Below are 18,735 nucleotides of genomic sequence, written 5' to 3' on the forward strand. Positions count from 1 at the left end.
GTCAAAACAATTTCCAAAACTCATTAAACCTGATCTTTATTCAGACAAGGCCATAAAAAGTTGACATTTATATATTTTTTATATATTTATATATTCTAAATATATTATTATATTAATATATATATAATATATATTATTTATATATCCCAAAATAATCCTCATAGGCCTACGTGTAGCCAAAATGTGAAAAGGGCTCTGTCTACACTGCTTATCACTGACCATTATATCAACAGTGTGAATGTAATTTACTTAGTCTCAAAAATTCTCTATTATCTAACTATGAACTTTTTTTTACATATCGACTCAAAATCATCATGAGGCTACAAACCTTTCTCTAATCTTTTTTTTTTAACCATTAAGGGAGGGGGAAACTTACCACTGTCATAATAAAAAGTTATCTCCCAGTATAACTATGTCTCTATAACCTGATAAATGTGTTAAGTTATATAACATTTTCTGATTCTCCTAATAAATGGTAGAAGCTTGGAGTTTCCCAACAACTTGAACTTTCGTGTTTGATTACTCTTTCCTGAAGAATACTCAAGGATCGGATCTCACGTTTTAGATCATGTAAATATATAGGAAAGTTGCAGTTTTGAAACGTATATGAGTAAGTAGCAATCATGCACACAGGAGAAAACACTGAAGACCGTGCTCTTCAGTTTCAGTACCGTATCTGTACCTATTTTCAAGGTAAGATTAGCTTCTCAATAAGTCAGGAAAATGATGACTCATCAGCCATGCATGCTCTAAGGAGAGAGCCTCTACTCTTTGATAGCTCAGTTTTTCCAAACTTACTGTTTTCCTGCACCCTGGCCACGAAGCCTGTGAGAGGTATCTGTGGAGTCAACTGAGGCATAGGGGGAGGGGGTGGAGCAATAGAAACTGGTAGCAACAACACAATATGGGGGAAGTACAACAGATAAAGGAAAGAAAAGGAAACAAACAAAAAGCAGAAGTCAGTTACAAGGACCACAAACATAAGTATGCAAAGAACAGTTTGCAAATGAAACAAAACTAAACAAAAAAACAAAACAAAAACCTGCAGAACCTCAAGTTCATTTCCCATTACAAACTTAAAGCTAAATTATGCTTAGTCAATTGGTTAATTTTATAAAAGAATAAATACACTTTAATTTAATCTGATGTTATATTGTCTGGGGAAAATTTAAATTTACCATCACATTGACTTCAGTGCAATAACATTTTCAAATGCTAAGGAAACACTTCTAAGATAGTTAACAATGAAACGCCTAGAGATTTCCAGGATATTATGTCTGCCACAGCTCTATAAACTAACAGGTTTGAGTAGTTTTAAGTAATATTGTAAATTAGAGCCCAAATAAATAAAACTATTTATTTACAGCTATTATGTAATAGCTGTTTATTTCTATATTAATCACAGGTGTCCTGTAAATACAGTTCTTATTATGTAACTAAATTTAAAACAGTTCTTTGGGGGTAGAGGGGAACCCTGTTTTAAACAAGGTCATTATTACTTTTTAAGTTGACAGTTTTATTTTTAAACACATCACTCCTAAATTCACTAGGGAATAAGAGTGTTCCATATACCGTGTTAATCACTCAGAATTTCAGATTATCTCAAAAGTAACCTTCCTTTATTGCTATTCTGAGAAAGGAAATCTAATCTCCAATAAGTCAAAATATGCAATTATTTGCATCAAAGTAATTTCTAAGAAATCACTGGTAGCTTGAAACATAGTAAACTGCTTTCTGGAGAGGGCATATTCATTAAAAAATGACACCAAATGCTTATGTAGGCAGCAAATTATTAGTTATTAAAAACTGTAACACAAACTAGAAGTAAACATTCACATGTCTGTTACTGTGCTTTTTTTTTCAGCAAGACAGTAATTGCCAAAGACTGCTTAGAGAAACTCAATAGGACTGCCAGTTTACTGACAGTCACCAAGAAGTAACAACTAAATTGACAGAGATAAACAACTTATCAGTTCTCAAGGATCATTTTATTGAAAGGTTGTTTAAATCATTCAACCTTCAAATTTTGTTGATAAGTACAGAAGTCTAAAGAAGATTCGGTCTTCAAAGCAGCAATAACAAAGCGATAGATGAGCATTGATATTCAAGGGATGGCTGAAAACAGCGTTCAATTCACTATGAAACCGTCTTCCTTCATTTTGATAATAAGTACAAAGAAGGCTCGAACTTAAATAAGTGAAAGGCTAGAAGTCTAGATTGAAAAAAAACAAACTCCCACAAACCTAAAAAAATTTGGGAACATCCCTTAGTAACTAGCCATGCTGGTTAGTGTGTAAAGAAAAAGAAAAGCTATGCTGTGAAGACTAATCGTTACCACCACATTTAGACAGAAGGGAAAAATTATGCACATCAGAACACTAAAAACATTTACATACAACTACTGCAACACCAACAGTAACTCAGATTGAAGGATAATTCATTTGTCAAAACATAATAATGTATTTAAATTCTGAGGCCAAATTTGCTTTGCAATATTCAAAAGAATGTAGACATTCAGTAATGAAAATGTCTTGTCTGAAAAATAACCCACCCAAGTACTGCTAAAATAAAACTAGACAAATATGTATTAGGTAAAAATATCACTGAAAACCTTATTTCCAGTGTAAACTAAATATCTATGTGGGGAAAAGAAAAATAATGAACATAAAGATGGAATCTAAAAATGAAGAATATAAAAAACAAAATCAAAGTCCATAAATAAAACTAGTGAGACAAATGACCAGTTCGTCTGTGGGATATCCAGACACTGGCTACATGTCAGCACCAAAGGAGACCTGAGATAACGCGAGAGAAGGTCCTAGAGTCAGTTAATTAGAAAAAAAAATTCTTTGAAGTGAGTACTTCTTATTCTTAGGAGCTTGAATAAAAATTTTAGTCTGGACAAGGAATGAATAAATTTGGGGATTATCTGTAAATTTTGACATTTCTGCTCAAATCGTTTTCAGTTCTTATGAGTTTTTACTTTAATACACTCACTTTTTAAATCTAAAATTTTAATAAAAACTAGTAAAAGAACTTTCCCTTAGACTTCTATTTTAAAATACATATTCAAGACACAGTTATAAATAAAAAGTTAAACCAATTTCCTATGTAAATATGGAGAATTCAGTGAGTACTTGGTGTTTTTAAGAAAACAAACTAACATGCAGCTCTATGAAGCGGCTACACTGGAGAGTGTGTTTCAAGTCTGTGCCCCTAACTGCACCTCCAAGCCAGCAACAAATACTGACTGACAGGGTCATTTCAGATTTTCCTTTCTTCCTTAAACATCTTCATAAGTTCAATGAAATTAATGACTACCCTAAACTATTTCACCTTCCTAACATTATAGGGTAAAACTATTTTCTAATTTTATCAATAAACACTGACTACAATAAAAATTCTTCCCACTGTTAGAATTATTCAGAGACAGTAATTAAGCAGGCATCACAAATGCTTTTAATTGATTTTTAACTCATTTTGGTATAGTTAATAATGACCTTAAAAGTGATAGCCAGCAATTTTGGTCTGTTATTTTAAAAGAAGACTTTCACAAAATTTGTCTTTACATGTCCATAAAAATAAATTGTTTAATTTCAGTGGCATTTTTGTTTTCTACTTCTACTTACAATAATGAACATAACACATGAATGCAAAAAATTTTAGTATACTAAGTATGCTCGATGAGTTCGAATTTTGGTGGGAGAAAGTGACAAGCACTCTTAAAATGGCATGATTCAAGGACTAACATCCTAGAGCAAAAATAAACATGAATGAGCCTGGTGTAAATTGTTGTCTATCACTGGCAAGAGTAACAGTTTCAAATAATTTCCTTCAAAAAGAGCTCCACTGTTGCTGTATGCCTGCGAAGCACAAGCTTACTTGAATTTTGAGAATAAAGTGGACCTCCATTAACATGAGGCTGAGCAGAAAACTGAGCAGTCACAGAGGGAGTTCGTCTGTATCCACCCGAAGATGTCGAAGAAGTGGTAGAGTTGTGTCGAGAAATCTGCCTGGTCATTGTGCCATACTGGGAACCAGGAGCTGAGCCCGGGGCTGCTGAAAAGCATTAGTCAAAGGCAACCAACAAAGAGACTTGAGCATTGTCATCACCTCGGAGGGTAGCACAAAAGGGGCAGCTCTCAGTAAGAAATGTCTATCATATTTCTTTCTAAAGCCCACGGAATAACATAAAAAAGTGAAGAAAAGTTAAAAATCAAATAACTCTCTCTCAGAAATGTTAAAACAGCTACAGTGTGGAAAGCTGCAAAAGTAACACTCTTCAGCCTTTAAAATAAACATAAATCGCAAATGGTATTTTTGCTAATATTAACATATGATTTTATGTGCATTTTAGAATATATAGCTTTTATATGTAAACTGTTTCCCCAACAAAATAAGTAGTAAAAGAGAGTGGAAGGTAGAAAGAAACAATCTTTAGACATAAAGGTGCTCATAGCTGTTTTAAAAACTTCCTTCTATTACTAAAATTTTCAGAATTTTGATTCACAGTACAAAAACCTATTTAGCCAAATCCAGGTTAAATGATAAAATGTAAACTGTTAGGCACACTTTCCACATTTAGTACTATTCTTATTCGAAGGTTTACTGTATTAGCTGTTATTAGTATCAACACATATCACAGCAGAATCATTTTTAAGAAAAGCACAATTTCTAGTTTTAAAGCACATCTATAAAGGCAGATTTGTTGTGTATTTCTAATTTTTTAAGATTAGGATACTTCTATAACTGACAAAACTGTAAAAAGTTTTAGATTCTATTTTCAGATCTATAAGGCAGCTAAGTTTAGGAAATCATAATTGGAGGGCTCTTGTTCAACAAGAGGCCCAAAGCAACTTGCTTTTTTGTAATCATGCATACACACAGACACACACACACACACACACACACACACACACACACACACCACACTTAATACCTAAACTGACTCATTTACTAATATTTAAATTTTTATTTGGTGTTATCCTTACCAACATTTTAAGTTTAGTATTTAAAAGGTTAATAGAATTTGAAGCATCTAAAATTAACCACACTTTCCACAGTTAACTTCAGGAATAATGTTATTTTCCTTACTCTATCTAAACACCAAACCGAGACAGAGTAAGTAAAAAGACAGCACTCAGTTTGTCTTCATCCAGCTAATTTACCCTCTCAGAAGTCAAGCAAGATGTCAGATAAAGCCATACAGCAGAGGTTGTTCATTAAAAGAACTGCTGATACTTCACATTTTGGAACTCCCAAGCCATAGGCAGTCACTTATTAGAATCACCAAAATGCTCATTTTCTAAATAGAAACACATTTTTAAATAGTCTATTCAAAAGCCTTTATCAGTGAATAACTCTGGACAGGTTTTTGCTAGAGTTTCCAGAAGGCTAAGAAGCTTTTAGCCATTTTTAATAGTAATCTCTGTAAAATGATTTTTATATTTCTCTGACTTGTATAAAAAGTGTACAGAATCCAAATTTTATACATATATATAAATTATACATACTCAAGAAATAGCATATTAATAGCACCACTGCATCCTAGTGCTCCTCTCCTGGATTCCAAACTCCACAAAGTATGTGTTAAACATTCTCTTTCTTTTTTAATACAGTTTTACCACAGATTTATAAGTGTGTGTGTGTGTGTGTGTGTGTGTGTGCATATACACATATACCTATAACCTTAAACATTATACATAATTTTTACAAATGTATGAACTATTAATATAATTAAATGAATCTGTATACATTCTGTTGAATTTCTTTACTTTTCCTTGATATCATTTTTAAGAGTCATCCACATGGATAAATATATCAAATACATGTCATTCATTTTCTCACCCTATTTGCATGTGAATATATAATTTATTTATCCATTATACTGTTTTATTTGGGTTTCATTTGAGATTTTTGCTATTACTACTACTACTACTACTACTACTACTACTACTACTACTACTGCTATAAACATTTCTAACTATGGTTCCTGAATTTCTCTAAGACAGTTATCCTCAAATTTCAGCATCAATCAGAATTTATTTTGAGGACTTGTTATTATACGGATTATGGGGTTCTATCTCCAGAGTTTCTGATCAAGTAGATCTGGAATGGGACCTGAGGATTACATTTCTAACTAATTCCCAGATGCTAATGGCTAGGGATTTCACTCTGAAAATCACTGCTCTAGGACGGCAGGTGCAAACTTTGGTCTTTGGGCCAACAAAAGTTAGAGAACCAAAAAGTTTTTGTTAATGTGGAAGATAGCTATAAATAACTACCATTATTTTAAAAGGGGGGGGGGAACTCTGGGGCCAGTAGTGGTATTAAAGAGCTGGATTCCCACATGACTGAGCACAGCTCAAGTCCCAGATCAGGGGGCCTGAAAGTCACACCAGCTGTGCATGCATACATGTATGTGTGTGCCCAAAATCTCAGGAGGAGAATGGAAGAAAAGAGACTGCAGCACCCCCTCTGAGGGGGTAACTCTTCGCTTTCCCTCTCGTTTTCTCTCCAGTGAGCACATACATCCTATTACAAAAACCTTTAAAAAAAAGGGTTGGGGGGGGGTTCTTCAGTAAGTAATTATAATTTAATTATAGAAGTTAAAACAGCTATTGGGACCAGCAGTTGGCGTAATGTCTATGTCACTGGACTCCCATGTAACAGACTGTGGTTCGAGTCCTGGACCCAGCGGCTTAAACTCACGCCGGGCTCGTGTGCGTGTGTGCCCAGCATCCCAAGAAGAGACGAGAAAGTGACATGGCCATCCTCCTGGGGGGTTGACTTCTCGCTTTCTGTCTCTCTGCCTCTGTCTTTCTGGCGACCGCATGCGCCCTATAGCAAAAACCTCTCCAAAAAAAAGAAAAAAACATTTAAAAAAAAATAAATTAAAACAGCTATTTTTAAAACACATGAATATAGATGTATATATTCCATTAGCTGTCAAAGCAATGACTTTATCATACTTCACACAGCCTCTTGTATACTTGTAACAGAATGTGAATGAAAAAGTCAAGTAAGGGCTAGCTTGGACCTCAAAATCTGCATCAGAGGATCCTGGTAACCCTGAAAGGTCCTTTAATCATATTTTAAAAAGTAGTACTCTAGGGTAAATATCTAGAAATGAAATAGATAAATGTAGGGTAGGTATATGTTCAACATTACTAGATAACAGTGAATTATTTGTCACAATGAGTGTATCAACTAATAAACTCCCACCAATGAGCTGCCCTGTTACTACACAACACCAACTTTTACATTTTTACCTATCTCATGTATATAAGCTAGTATCTCATTGTGGTTTTAATTTTAATTTTTTCATCGACTAGGGCTGAAAGCATTTCTTTTTTTCCACAAGGACTTTCTACTAACAATTTTTATGACTGGGGTCTCTTATGCATATGTATGAATATTTTGAAAAGACATTAGATAACTTTATTCACCTAAACTGAAACTCAGCTCTCATTATTTGAAACACCTCGTTTTCCATTTCTACCCCAGATACTACTGTGTACTTCTAAACTGAATGGGTTTTGTGCTAAGTATATATTTAGAATTCCTTATATACTCAAATTTGTCATGCCTGGCTTAGAAACAATTGAAATACATTTTACTGAGAGAACTGTTTTATGGCACCCTCAGATATCATAAGAACTAGGCTATATCAGAGTTTGAGAGCGCCCACAGCGCACATCCGTTTCCTTTCCATTTCCCCCCGTCTGTCTCCATTTCTCCCTATTTGACTGTTGTATATACCAGGGAGTTCCAAATCAAATTTCAGTTGCAGGGGGAAGAAAAGATTACATAGCTAATTAAAAAAAATTTTTTTTGAACAATCACTGCTATAATTCTCCTACAAAACCCTCAACAAACAAGAAATAACAACATTAAGCTGGTTATAAATCAAACATAAACACTTCATATTACAGAAAAGGTTATTTTGTATCTGTTGGCTGTGTAAGTTCAGAGGCCTTTTACCAGAAGAAATTAGTGTATATTAAATTTAATATTCTTACTTTTGTATAATCGCCTACAACCTAGTAACTAAAAGCTAGAAGTCTGTTAGCTACAGAGGAGTTTATTATGAATTACGCAAAGTAAGTTCCATGGCTCCAATGGTTATGCAATCTCACCTATCACAGTGCTCACTGGGAGGAGTGGTGGCAGAGGTGGTGCTGGTGGAGCTCCAGAAGGAGGGACAGAAATGTTTTCTAATAAAATAGTTTATAATTCAGGTCAGAGTACAAGAAAAGAGAACTAAACATTCTGAAACAGCAAGAAAGCACAACGTACTGAAAAGAGGAAAAAAAGAAAAAGAGACACTCATATGTAAAGCATGTTCAAATGAATTAAGAATTTTACTAGGTATAAAAAGGCCATTGAGTTTATACCTATATTCACTATAAAGTATTCATTTTTTATAAGTAGCTTTTTTTTCATTTTTCAACAATACATTTGAGAAGCGAAGAATTTTTCCCTAATATTTTTAATTAACATATACACTTTTAAAATGTACATTTTTAACATGGTAAGTAAAGTCTCAATGTCATTTAATAACAAGCATGGGGCTAATTTAATGCTTTCCAAGGATTCCTTAAATGTTTAACTTTCTAAAAAATAAATAAATAAAACTTTTCCTAATTTTATTTTCCATTCATTTCATTTCACTGTATAATATGTATCAAATATCATGCATAAACATAGTAAAGTCACAGAATAAGCAAACGCCAGAGCTATTGGCCTTCAAGGCAACATCAAGGCTGTGTGCATATAATCCACCCTTACAGACACTGACCCTTTGGCTGGGGTTTGCTCTGACACCGTAAGTGTCATCTGATTAATGCCCAAGGCAAGTATTTTTAAAGCAAAATGGCCAAAAAGTTACTTAACAGAGCTATTTAATAGGTGCTACATGAAAGGAAAAACAGCTGGTAAAAGACTATAAAAAACGATCTAAAAATATTGTTAAATTTGTCATTAGTCTTATTCCAACAACAATCATAAATTTAATAATTTTATCCAAGATGCCTAAATTGGTTCCATCTCCCATATTAAAGTTTATAGATATAACCCACCTTAAACATAGATTACTAAATAGCATACCTGGTCCAACAGTGGGTGGTGACGGTGTAGGCACAGCAATGGGAATGCCAATACTACTGCTTCCACTGTTTTCTCGACTTCCACTTCCTCCACTACTGCCACTGCAAAAAAAGAGCAACTCTAGACATTCATCAAAATAATGAAACGATCAGCCCCAAATCACTTTAACTACTTCTTTTATGATCTGTATATACATTTTATAGTGTTCATTACAAATCTTACCATAATAATTGAAATATTATAGTTCTTGTGTTTCATTCTACTTCTCAACCTATCTGAAACCAGTAGTAACACAGCACTCAGAACTATCTCTATTGAGAAATGTATGACTAATAAAATCTTACAGAGTCAGTAAGCGTTTAATGAGAAACTATTATGGAGACAGTAGATGGCATAACGGTTACGTTGCTGGATGCCCACAGAGTTGACCATGGTTCAAGTTCTGAAACCGGCGGCTTAAAACTCATGCTGGGCCTATATGCATGTGTACCCAAAATCCTGAGAGGAGAATGGAGAAGGGACTGCAGTGTGGCCATCCTTCCTGGAATGGTTGCTCGCTTTCTATCTCTCTCTCTCTCTTTGGCAAGTATACTCATCCTATAGCAAAAATTTCTCTTAAAAAGGGGGGGAGGGAAGGTGGGCCAGCAGGTGGCAAAATGGTTGAGGGCACTGGACTTCCATGTGGCCAACTGCAGTTCAAGTCCAGACCTGTTGGCTTGCTTTCTTGCCTTCCCCCACTCTCTTGCTCTAGCTCAATATCCCTTTCTGGTCAAAGTAAAATAAATAAAGTTTAAAAATGTTATGAAAAGTAGTGACTAATGCAGGCATGAACCACACTGTCACAGTTAAGCTTGAAAAACAAACTACAGGGGGACCAGCAGTTAGTGTAATGGCTATGTTGCTGGACTCCCATGTAGTCGACTGCGGTTCGAGTTCTGGACTTGGTGGCCTAAACTCACGCCAGGCATGTGTGCATGCATGCCCAAGATCCCAAGAGGAGAATGGAGGAGAAGGGATTGTGGCGTGGCCATCTCCCCTGGGGTGATTTCTCGTTTTCTGTCTCTCTCTCTCTGTCTTTCAGGCCAGCACATGTGCCCTATAGCAAAAACCTTCCCCTCCCCCCCAAAAAAAGAAAGAAACAAAAACAAACTATGAAAAATAGTGTAAAAGGTACTGCAAAAGAGAATGTATGAAATGCTATAGAAGTAAATATGGAGAAAAACCGATTCTAGTCTGAAATATCAAACTTCTACTTCTATCAATAAAAGGTAATAACACTGAGACATTTTCTGGAAAGTGAGCATAAGAAAAAAGACAACAGTGAAGCTTCAGTATGGGCACTCTGGAACACATGCTATGATAAACTGTAAGCAGGTCCCTACAATTCTACTTCCTGTGGATCTACTGTCTTCATAGCTGTAAGACTCAGCACCATATAGTTGTTTTCAGTAGGCAAAAGACCCCCCCACTATCCAGTTGCTTCTGGTAATGTGTGCATGCATACATACATATATAAAAACACGCATCTGTGCATGTGTAGCCTCAGGCTCCATATTGTTTTAAAATCAACACCATTTGCTCGACAAGCCCAGAAATCTAACGGCAAAGATTTGCAATGTGTGGATAAGGTTTTTATTTTCTGTCTAATATGATTGCTCTAAAATTAGACTATCATTTGTTAACAAGAATAGGAAAAAAACATTTTTAAGACAAAGACAGCTTAGAAGTGAAAGCCTCCTTAACTCCCTTAAGGCAGGTGATCAACACTCAGCTTTGTGCCAACACTGCATCAGACATATATATTTTTTTATATTTATTATAATCTTCTACAATTATTGACTTACATGACATTTTTCCTAACATAAGGTCTGGCAAACTGCCCACTCACTGATTTTTATGACCTATGATCTAAGAATTTTCAAATAGTTGGAGGAAAAAAAAAAATGAAGAAAAGGAATAAAAATTTTGTAACATAAAATGATAGGAAATATAAATTTCAATGCTATAAATAAACTTTTAGTGGAACACAAATATGTTCATTCATTTACATATTGTCAATGGCTGCTTAGGCCAGAACGCTGCAAATCTTAAAATACTGACAATCTGGGGCCAGCAGGTGGTATGCTGGTTAAGTATGAACTCTCAAATGGCCAACCACAGGTCAAGACCCGGTCCCAGTGGCTTGAAAACCACACCAGGCACATGTGTGAGCGTGACCCAAATCCCGAAAGGAGAATGGAGGTAAATGGATTGCGGCAAGGCCAAAACCTCCCTGGGAGCAATTTCTCATGTTCCCTCTCTGTCTTTCTCTGGAGAGCACATGAGGTTATGTATACTATTTTTAATAATGTGTACCTTTTCAGAATATATGTTAGACTGCGTAACTAAGATTTTAAGACCCCACTGGGTAGCTAATTACTAGAACATTTTAAAATACATAAATAACATACTTTAGTATATCAATTCTTTTTTTAAAAAAATATTTCTCAATTCTAAGCCAAATCTTTCCTCCAAACTTTTTTTTTTTGGGGGGGGGGGTGCTCAAGCGAAGCATTCCCTCCCCCGAAAGACACAGAGAGACACAGAGACAGAAAGCAAGAAATCATCCCCAGGGGGGATGGCCACACCACAATCCCTTCTCCTCCATTCTCCTCTCGGGATCTTGGGCATGCACACACATGCGCCCAGCGTGCATTTAAGCCACTGGGTCCAAGACTAGAATCGTGGTCAACTAGGTGGGAGTCCAGCGACATAGCCATTATGCCAACTGCTGCCCTCCCCATACTCTTAAAGATTAAATCATGTTGCATAATTTCTATGATATTTAACCTTTTCTCCAAAAAATATGTAAGAATGATTTTCTTGCACATTTTCCTTTTTTAGGTAGAGATTTTTTGCCTTAGGGTGCATCTGCTCGCAGAACAGAGACAGACAGACTAAAACAGTGAGAGGAAAAGTGAGAAATCACCACCACACACACACACACACACACAGAGTGGCCACACCACAATCTCCTCTCCTCCATTCTCCTCCCAGCATCTTGGGCACACACAGGTGTGTTTCAAACCACTGAGACTCGAACCACAGTTGGCCATGTGAGAGTCCAGCAACATAAGTGGTATGCTATCTGCTGGCCCCTGTCTTGCACATTTTTAAGGCCATTTAAAAAATATTCTTTGGCCTTGAGTCAAATAAATACACATCTGTACTCTCAACAGGAGGAAATACAAAAAATCCATTCACAGGAATATACACAGTATTACCACCCCCAGCTTTTACACTCAATATTAACATTAAAATAGTACTTCACCTTTATTAGGCACCTGCACAGGAGTCTGCCACCAGTCAACAGCACCCACTCTCCAATGTTCAAATGCCCACACTGATGGTTTACCTGTGTGTCCTTGGTCTCTGATTTAAAGAAGCTGTCCTGCCTGGACTATGCTGACTTCCAAGCCTGGCAGGACTCGTCATGTAGTCATTAGGAACTGTTGGGGGTTTAACGGGTTCCAGGGTTTTATAAGGAGTATTCCGTCTAAAAAAGCATAACAGGGAAAGAAATTATGAGTAAAAGAATGACAAGCTAGTATTTTCCTCTTGAATTTGTGATCATCTCTCCATGATCAAATGTATAACAGAACTGAACTCCCCCCCAATTTTATGATAGAAAGCTCATGTGCATTCAGGAGAGAGAGGAGGTACCCTCCTCCACACGGTCTCATCGCACCATCTCCTCTCTCTATAGTCTTCCAGCTCCACAAGACCATGGGTGCCCCTTGAGCATGACCAGTATGTTTTCAGGCTGACTTGAGGGTCTGAACCCACAGCTGGCTATATGGTCCCTATCTCTGCAGGGCACCTGTATTACCACTGTGCCACAGAGGCTGCACTTAAAATAATAATAATGCTAATAATAATAATAATAATAATAATATAAAAAAGTTAATTGGAGTGTATAATTAATAACATTTATCAAAATAACAAACTTTACCAAAAAATTTAAATTTGCTACTTTTTCTTAGGAAAATCCTAAGAAAAGATAATTTTTTTAAAAAAAGAGACTTTTGTTATAGGGCCCATGTGCTCACTGGAGAGACAGAGAGAGACAGAAAGAGAGAAATCAAACCCCCCCAGGGGTGGGGAGGTAGGGTGGTGGTGATGGGATGGCCACGTCGCATTCCGTTCTCCTTCATTCTCCTCTTGGCACACACATAAATGCACCAGGCGTGAGTTTAAGCTGCTGGGTCCAGGACTCAAACCGTCAACTATGTGGGAGTCCAATGACACAACCTTTACGCCATTTGCTGGTCCTGAGAAAAGATAACTTAACATTCTAATACTTGTAAAACTAATGATTATCATTTTCTATATGCTGAGTAAGATCAAACTTTAATATGTACTTTATTCCCAGAATAGTAATTCATAAGCCACTATCCTTTAAAAAAGGAGCTAAATATCTGCTCTGCAACTAGAGGAATAGAAAAACATAAGAAGTATAGTCGCAATACCTCAGTATGGAAATATATGGAGAAGTACATTCCGACCCTATGTGTACTACCATCAGTTTCTCAAAAAAGGATTTTTACCTTTCTTTAAATAACTTCCTATGTTTTTCCAGGGGTAGAGGGCTTACCAAATGAAAATTGAAATAAAGTTTCTCTAAAAAAAATATTGTCAAATGGGCCAGCCAATGGCTTAGTGGTTAAGGCTGCTGAATTCCACATGATCAACTGCATCTTTCAAGTCCCAGACCTGGCGGCTTGAAAAGCCTGCCAGGCACATGTATATGCATACCCAAAATCCAGAAAGGAGAATGGAGAAGAAGGGATTGTGGCATGGCCATCCCTCCTGGGGGAAAAGGATGATTTCTCACTTTCTCTCTGTCTCTCTCCAGTGAGTGCAAATGTCCTATAACAAAATAAATAAATAAAAGTTGACCAATGTCTACCAAAAACAAGGAATCTAACATAATACTTGCATGTTAATGTGAAAATTCTTTCAGAAATGTTTCAGCAAGTATTCAATATACCTAGTACATTGAGAAGAAATGAAACGGAAGAAGCTACCATTATCTCTATTTCTTCAACTGGCTTTTCCATAAAGCTGCTCAAGTTTGATGAGGCATAAGAAGACCAACGAAGCACAATTAGAAGCACTCTACCCAAGTACTCCAGGTAAGTACTCCAGGTCCTTGAGTCTCAGGAGCCCCTTACTAGAGGAACAGAAGAGCTACAGGCTACCACGCCAACCTACACAAAGTGCACCACATATTTGAAGTTCTACAAATATTGTAAATACATGTGAAAACACCATACACGATCATCTGGACAAGCCTTTGGGAAAAACGCACATCAGATTTATATATATTTCAATCTAGAAGAGAAACAACATATAATGCTCAATTTACACATATACACACTAAAAAACCTTTTCTAGTACAGACTTTTAGAGAGAATACTCTAAAAGCCAGCAGGTTCATTTTGAGTTCTTCTGAGAAATAATAATCAAAATGAATTTGTAAAAGATAGTGTCACATACAGAGGATTCCACCACAAGGATCCATACATTTACTTAAGCGCTGAAAGAACATCTTTTCTTTAGCATAGAAATTCTTTCTCACAATGTAGCTGAAATCTTACCCCAATGTTCCCCGTCCTGACATGGGAGGACTTGGTGGTTTCTGAGTAGGAGGATTTGTTCTCGACAGTGTGCCAGTTCTTGCGGGCTGGTTATTTCCATGCTAAAATGTGAAAAGAGAAGCTTTTATTTTTAATCAAATTGTTCCCTGGGTGTTTTAACACCATGTATTATCTTTTTGTAAATATCAGAACATGAAGTAAGGATTCCCAGACAATTTTAATAAAGACTTTGGTACTACGTTTTAAAAAAGGCAAGGAATCACTTGCACTCAGGATTTCCCTATTTTGTTGTGTCATTCATATCAATTTATAGCAAAATGCAGGTGAAACTGGATTTTATATATTATTTTATGGTTAAATATGTCCACTGCGATCAACTTATCTACATCCAAATACTGGGTTTCCTAAAATTTTTTAAATGTGTGCATAAGTTTCAACTACAGTTCTCACTGTTAATTTGCTGAAATACCCATCAGAATAATCATTTTTACCCTAGCAATTCAGTAACAAAGCCACATATGATGTCTGGGAAACCTCCTAATTGTAAGTCAATGAAAGCAAGGCAACTATCAAAAAATGAGCAAAGCAATAAATGTTAGCAAAATTAATGTTCCTATATAAATGCAGATGCCAATATATCTTTGATATATCAACACAGCCAAGCTAAATGTTGTTGATTTGAACTGAGTTTGAGTATGTTTAATCTATATAAATCCTACAGGGAAAAGCAGACAGACATAAGAAGAATTTTCAAATTTTAGTGGCTCTGCAGCCTCTATCAATATAGAGGTAAGACTGTGGGTCAAATGATAAATAATATCTCTTACCTTGGCTTTTAGCCACTTTACGTTGGCAAAAAAGAGGGGGAAAAAGTAGAAATTAATTCTAGGTAAGTTTATCTGACAGGACAGGTTTATATTTACAGTTACTCAATTCATGTTAAGCTTTTATCCAGCCACATTTCAAATATTTTATAAAGAAAAAGATCCATAAATACCAGGGAAATATTTATGCTTCACATATTTTTCAAAAGAAATAGATTCATAAGTAAATCACTATGTAATTATGCCAATCCCACATAGGTCCAATTATTTCTTACATCAGTATTTTATCCTAGGGAACTAATCCAAATGAATCAGAGATAATTAAAAATACATACATACGGACGTAACCACAGACACCATTATGCATTAGAAGTTGGGCTATTTTAATACACTTAGTACTAAGACTTCATAACAAATGTCCAAGTATGAATACTCATTATTCAAATGGTGGTATTATAGTATTTTAAAAAGGGATAGTACTACAAATGTTAAAATTCAAAATCACACGTTCAAAATTCAGGAAGGGCCTTTGCACCCCACTGTTTAGAAACAAAGTCATCATGCACAGTAATCGCTTAGTCAGATTCTAAGAAACATACAAACATGGTCTGGAAAACCCTTCCATTTCTATCTTACGAACCAATCTTGAGCAGGCCAATACTAGTATGTCATTATAGAATGCTTTAGTTCTTTTTTTAAGTTTATTTATTTCCCTCAAGAGAATGAAAGAGAAGGAGAGAGAGAAAGACCAGTACTCTTGACAGCATCTTCACAACATGATCACTGAGCACTTCCAACCAGGCAGGATATGTTACACCTGGAATTTACAAGCTGACCGATACTTACAAGGTTGACTGGGGAACCAAACCCATGATTTTTCATATGGACCCAGCACCGCCTGAGCAGTGTTTTCTGGCTGTACCACAGAGCCAGCGCAGGTGCTTTAGTTCTAAGTGTTCTTCTGAGTCACCTTAGTCAAAATTCAGAAACATAGTTCTGATCTTCAAGGCTACATCTGTGAGAAATGACTAGCTCCCACACATGAAATGATGTGTCCTAAAGCACCACCGCTTGTAGTGTGCATTCAGAAAAACTATCCTCAGGTTCTAGATTCTAACTTTTTTTCTAGAGGTTCAAGTTCTTCAATATATAACACATACCATTCTCTGTAAGTATCTGCCCTTGCTCAGGTGACCATGAAGCCAACAGTAAAGGAAATCATCCAAAGCATTCTCATTTAGAGAAAATGCCTGAAATTTTGTATTCTTTAATGTTTGCTTAAAATGACAGTGCTCAGGCCAGCTTTTTAACACAGTGGCTAAGGAGGCTGGATCCCACAAGGCTAATGACAGTTCAAATCTCAGCCCCAGTGGATTGAAAAACATACCAGGCAAATGAGGATGGATGCCCAGAAATCCCAACAGGGAGGAAGAATGAAGGAAAAAGGATCATGACATGACTACACACACAAAGGGGGTGCTCTCTCTCTTTCTCCCTCTATTGTGCATGCATACCCTCTGGCGAATAAAAAAAAATAATAAATAAAATGATTCAGCTCATTTTTACCTAAAAACAATGTCAGGAACCCTACCCTAATCACTATGTTTCACACCTGGATTTAGAAAATAAAATTTGAGTAACATTATTACAGTAAATACATATACTTATTTCAGTGTATGCACATTCTAATGTATATCTTATAATGTATATGCATTACAATACATAATATTCTAAATTAACCAAGAAAACATCTTAATATACCTATACATCTCTCATTTGGTGTTTTAATTGAAAGAGAAGCAACAATAACAAATTGCATTCAAGTGTAAATTGGTCTCAAATAAAAGAACAAAAGGAGAATTAGGGAACCAGCAGTTAGCGTAATGGCTATGTCGCTGGACTCCCACGTAGTCGACCGCGGTTCACGTCCCGGACCCGGTGGCTTAAAACTCACGCCGGGCGCGTGTGCGTGCGTGCCCAAGATCCCGAGAGGAGAATGGAGGAGAAGGGATTGCGGCGTGACCATCCCCCCTGGGGGGTGATTTCTCGCTTTCTGTCTCTATGTCTCTCTCTATCTGTCTGGCGAGCGTACGCGCCCTACAGTGAAAATCTCTCCAAAAAAAAAAAAAAAAAAGAAAGGAGAATTAGACTAGGAATTCTAACTGATTTCTGCCATTATGCAATGGTATAAAATTTAACCTCTTGTGGAGCTCAATTCCTCTGTGTTTGGGAGTTTGTAATATGTTGCAGATGGGGCAGGAAATAATGTCTATCTTACAGCTCAAAACATTATAACTGTTAACCTACAAAGTTTTTTCACTTGAATATCCCTAAAACATATCCAAAACAAGATTTTTTTTTTAAGATCTCATGTCATTTCCTTAACATGTATGGGGGATGAAAGAAGACTCATAAATTTCAATTTTTATTTTTTTTTGGAGAGGTTTTTGCTATAGGACACATGCACTAACCAGAAAGACAGACATACAGACAGCAAGAAATCACCCCCCGGGAAGATGGCCACACCTCAATCCTTTCTCCTCCATTCTCTTCTCGGGATCTTGGGCACACACGCACACGCGCCCAGCGTGAGTTTAAGCCACCGGGTCAGGGACTCGAATCATGGTCGACTACCTGGGAGTTCAGCGACATAGTCATTATGCTAACTGCTAGTCCCTATAAATTTCAAAATTTCTTCATATCACAATATACTTCTGATTTTTTTTTCTTAATTTTGCCATAGAGCATGTATGCTTGCCAGAAAAAGAGAGAAATAGAGGCGCAGATGGAAAGATGAGGAAAATGAGAAATCACCCCCCACAGGGGGTGCGGGGTACGCATGCCACAATCCCTTCTCCACCATCCTCTTGAGATTCTGGGCACGCATGCACATAAACAGGATGTTTTCCTTTTTTTGTTTTTGTAGTTTTTTGTCATAGGTGCATATGCTCACTGGAGAAAGACAATGAGAAAGTGAGAAATCACAACCTGGGGGGGATGGCTAGACACAATCCTTTCTCCTCCATTTTCATCTTAGGGTCTGGGGCAAGTACTCACACACATGCCCAGATTTTTTCTTTTTTTTTTTTTTTTTTTGCTATAGGGCGCGTGCGCTCGCCAGACAGAGAGAGAGAGAGAGAAAGAGAGACTGAAAGCAAGAAATC

The 18,735-nt window shown here is 36.4% G+C and overlaps 1 protein-coding gene across 15 annotated transcripts in view; it reads right to left on the minus strand.

Moving 5' to 3' along the window:
• The window catches only part of ABI1 (abl interactor 1), a 143,028-nt gene that overhangs the window by 11,707 nt on the left and 112,586 nt on the right, over nucleotides 1-18,735 (minus strand). Inside the window, exons 4-10 of one of the 15 annotated variants that reach the window (XM_006139730.3) lie at nucleotides 15,575-15,589; nucleotides 14,748-14,848; nucleotides 12,503-12,643; nucleotides 9,109-9,209; nucleotides 8,139-8,216; nucleotides 3,883-4,059; nucleotides 799-885 (exon numbers count right to left, since the gene is read on the minus strand). In XM_006139730.3, coding sequence (XP_006139792.1) covers nucleotides 799-885; nucleotides 3,883-4,059; nucleotides 8,139-8,216; nucleotides 9,109-9,209; nucleotides 12,503-12,643; nucleotides 14,748-14,848; nucleotides 15,575-15,589 — 700 coding nt within the window. The remainder of the gene's footprint in view (nucleotides 1-798; nucleotides 886-3,882; nucleotides 4,060-8,138; nucleotides 8,217-9,108; nucleotides 9,210-12,502; nucleotides 12,644-14,747; nucleotides 14,849-15,574; nucleotides 15,590-18,735) is intronic. The other 14 variants (XM_014586315.2, XM_014586343.2, XM_006139732.3 and 11 more) reach the window with 14 other exon arrangements.

Source organism: Tupaia chinensis, unplaced genomic scaffold, assembly GCF_000334495.1.
Source record: "Tupaia chinensis unplaced genomic scaffold, TupChi_1.0 Scaffold000001_1, whole genome shotgun sequence".
In the NCBI taxonomy this organism is placed as follows: Eukaryota; Metazoa; Chordata; class Mammalia; order Scandentia; family Tupaiidae; genus Tupaia; species Tupaia belangeri.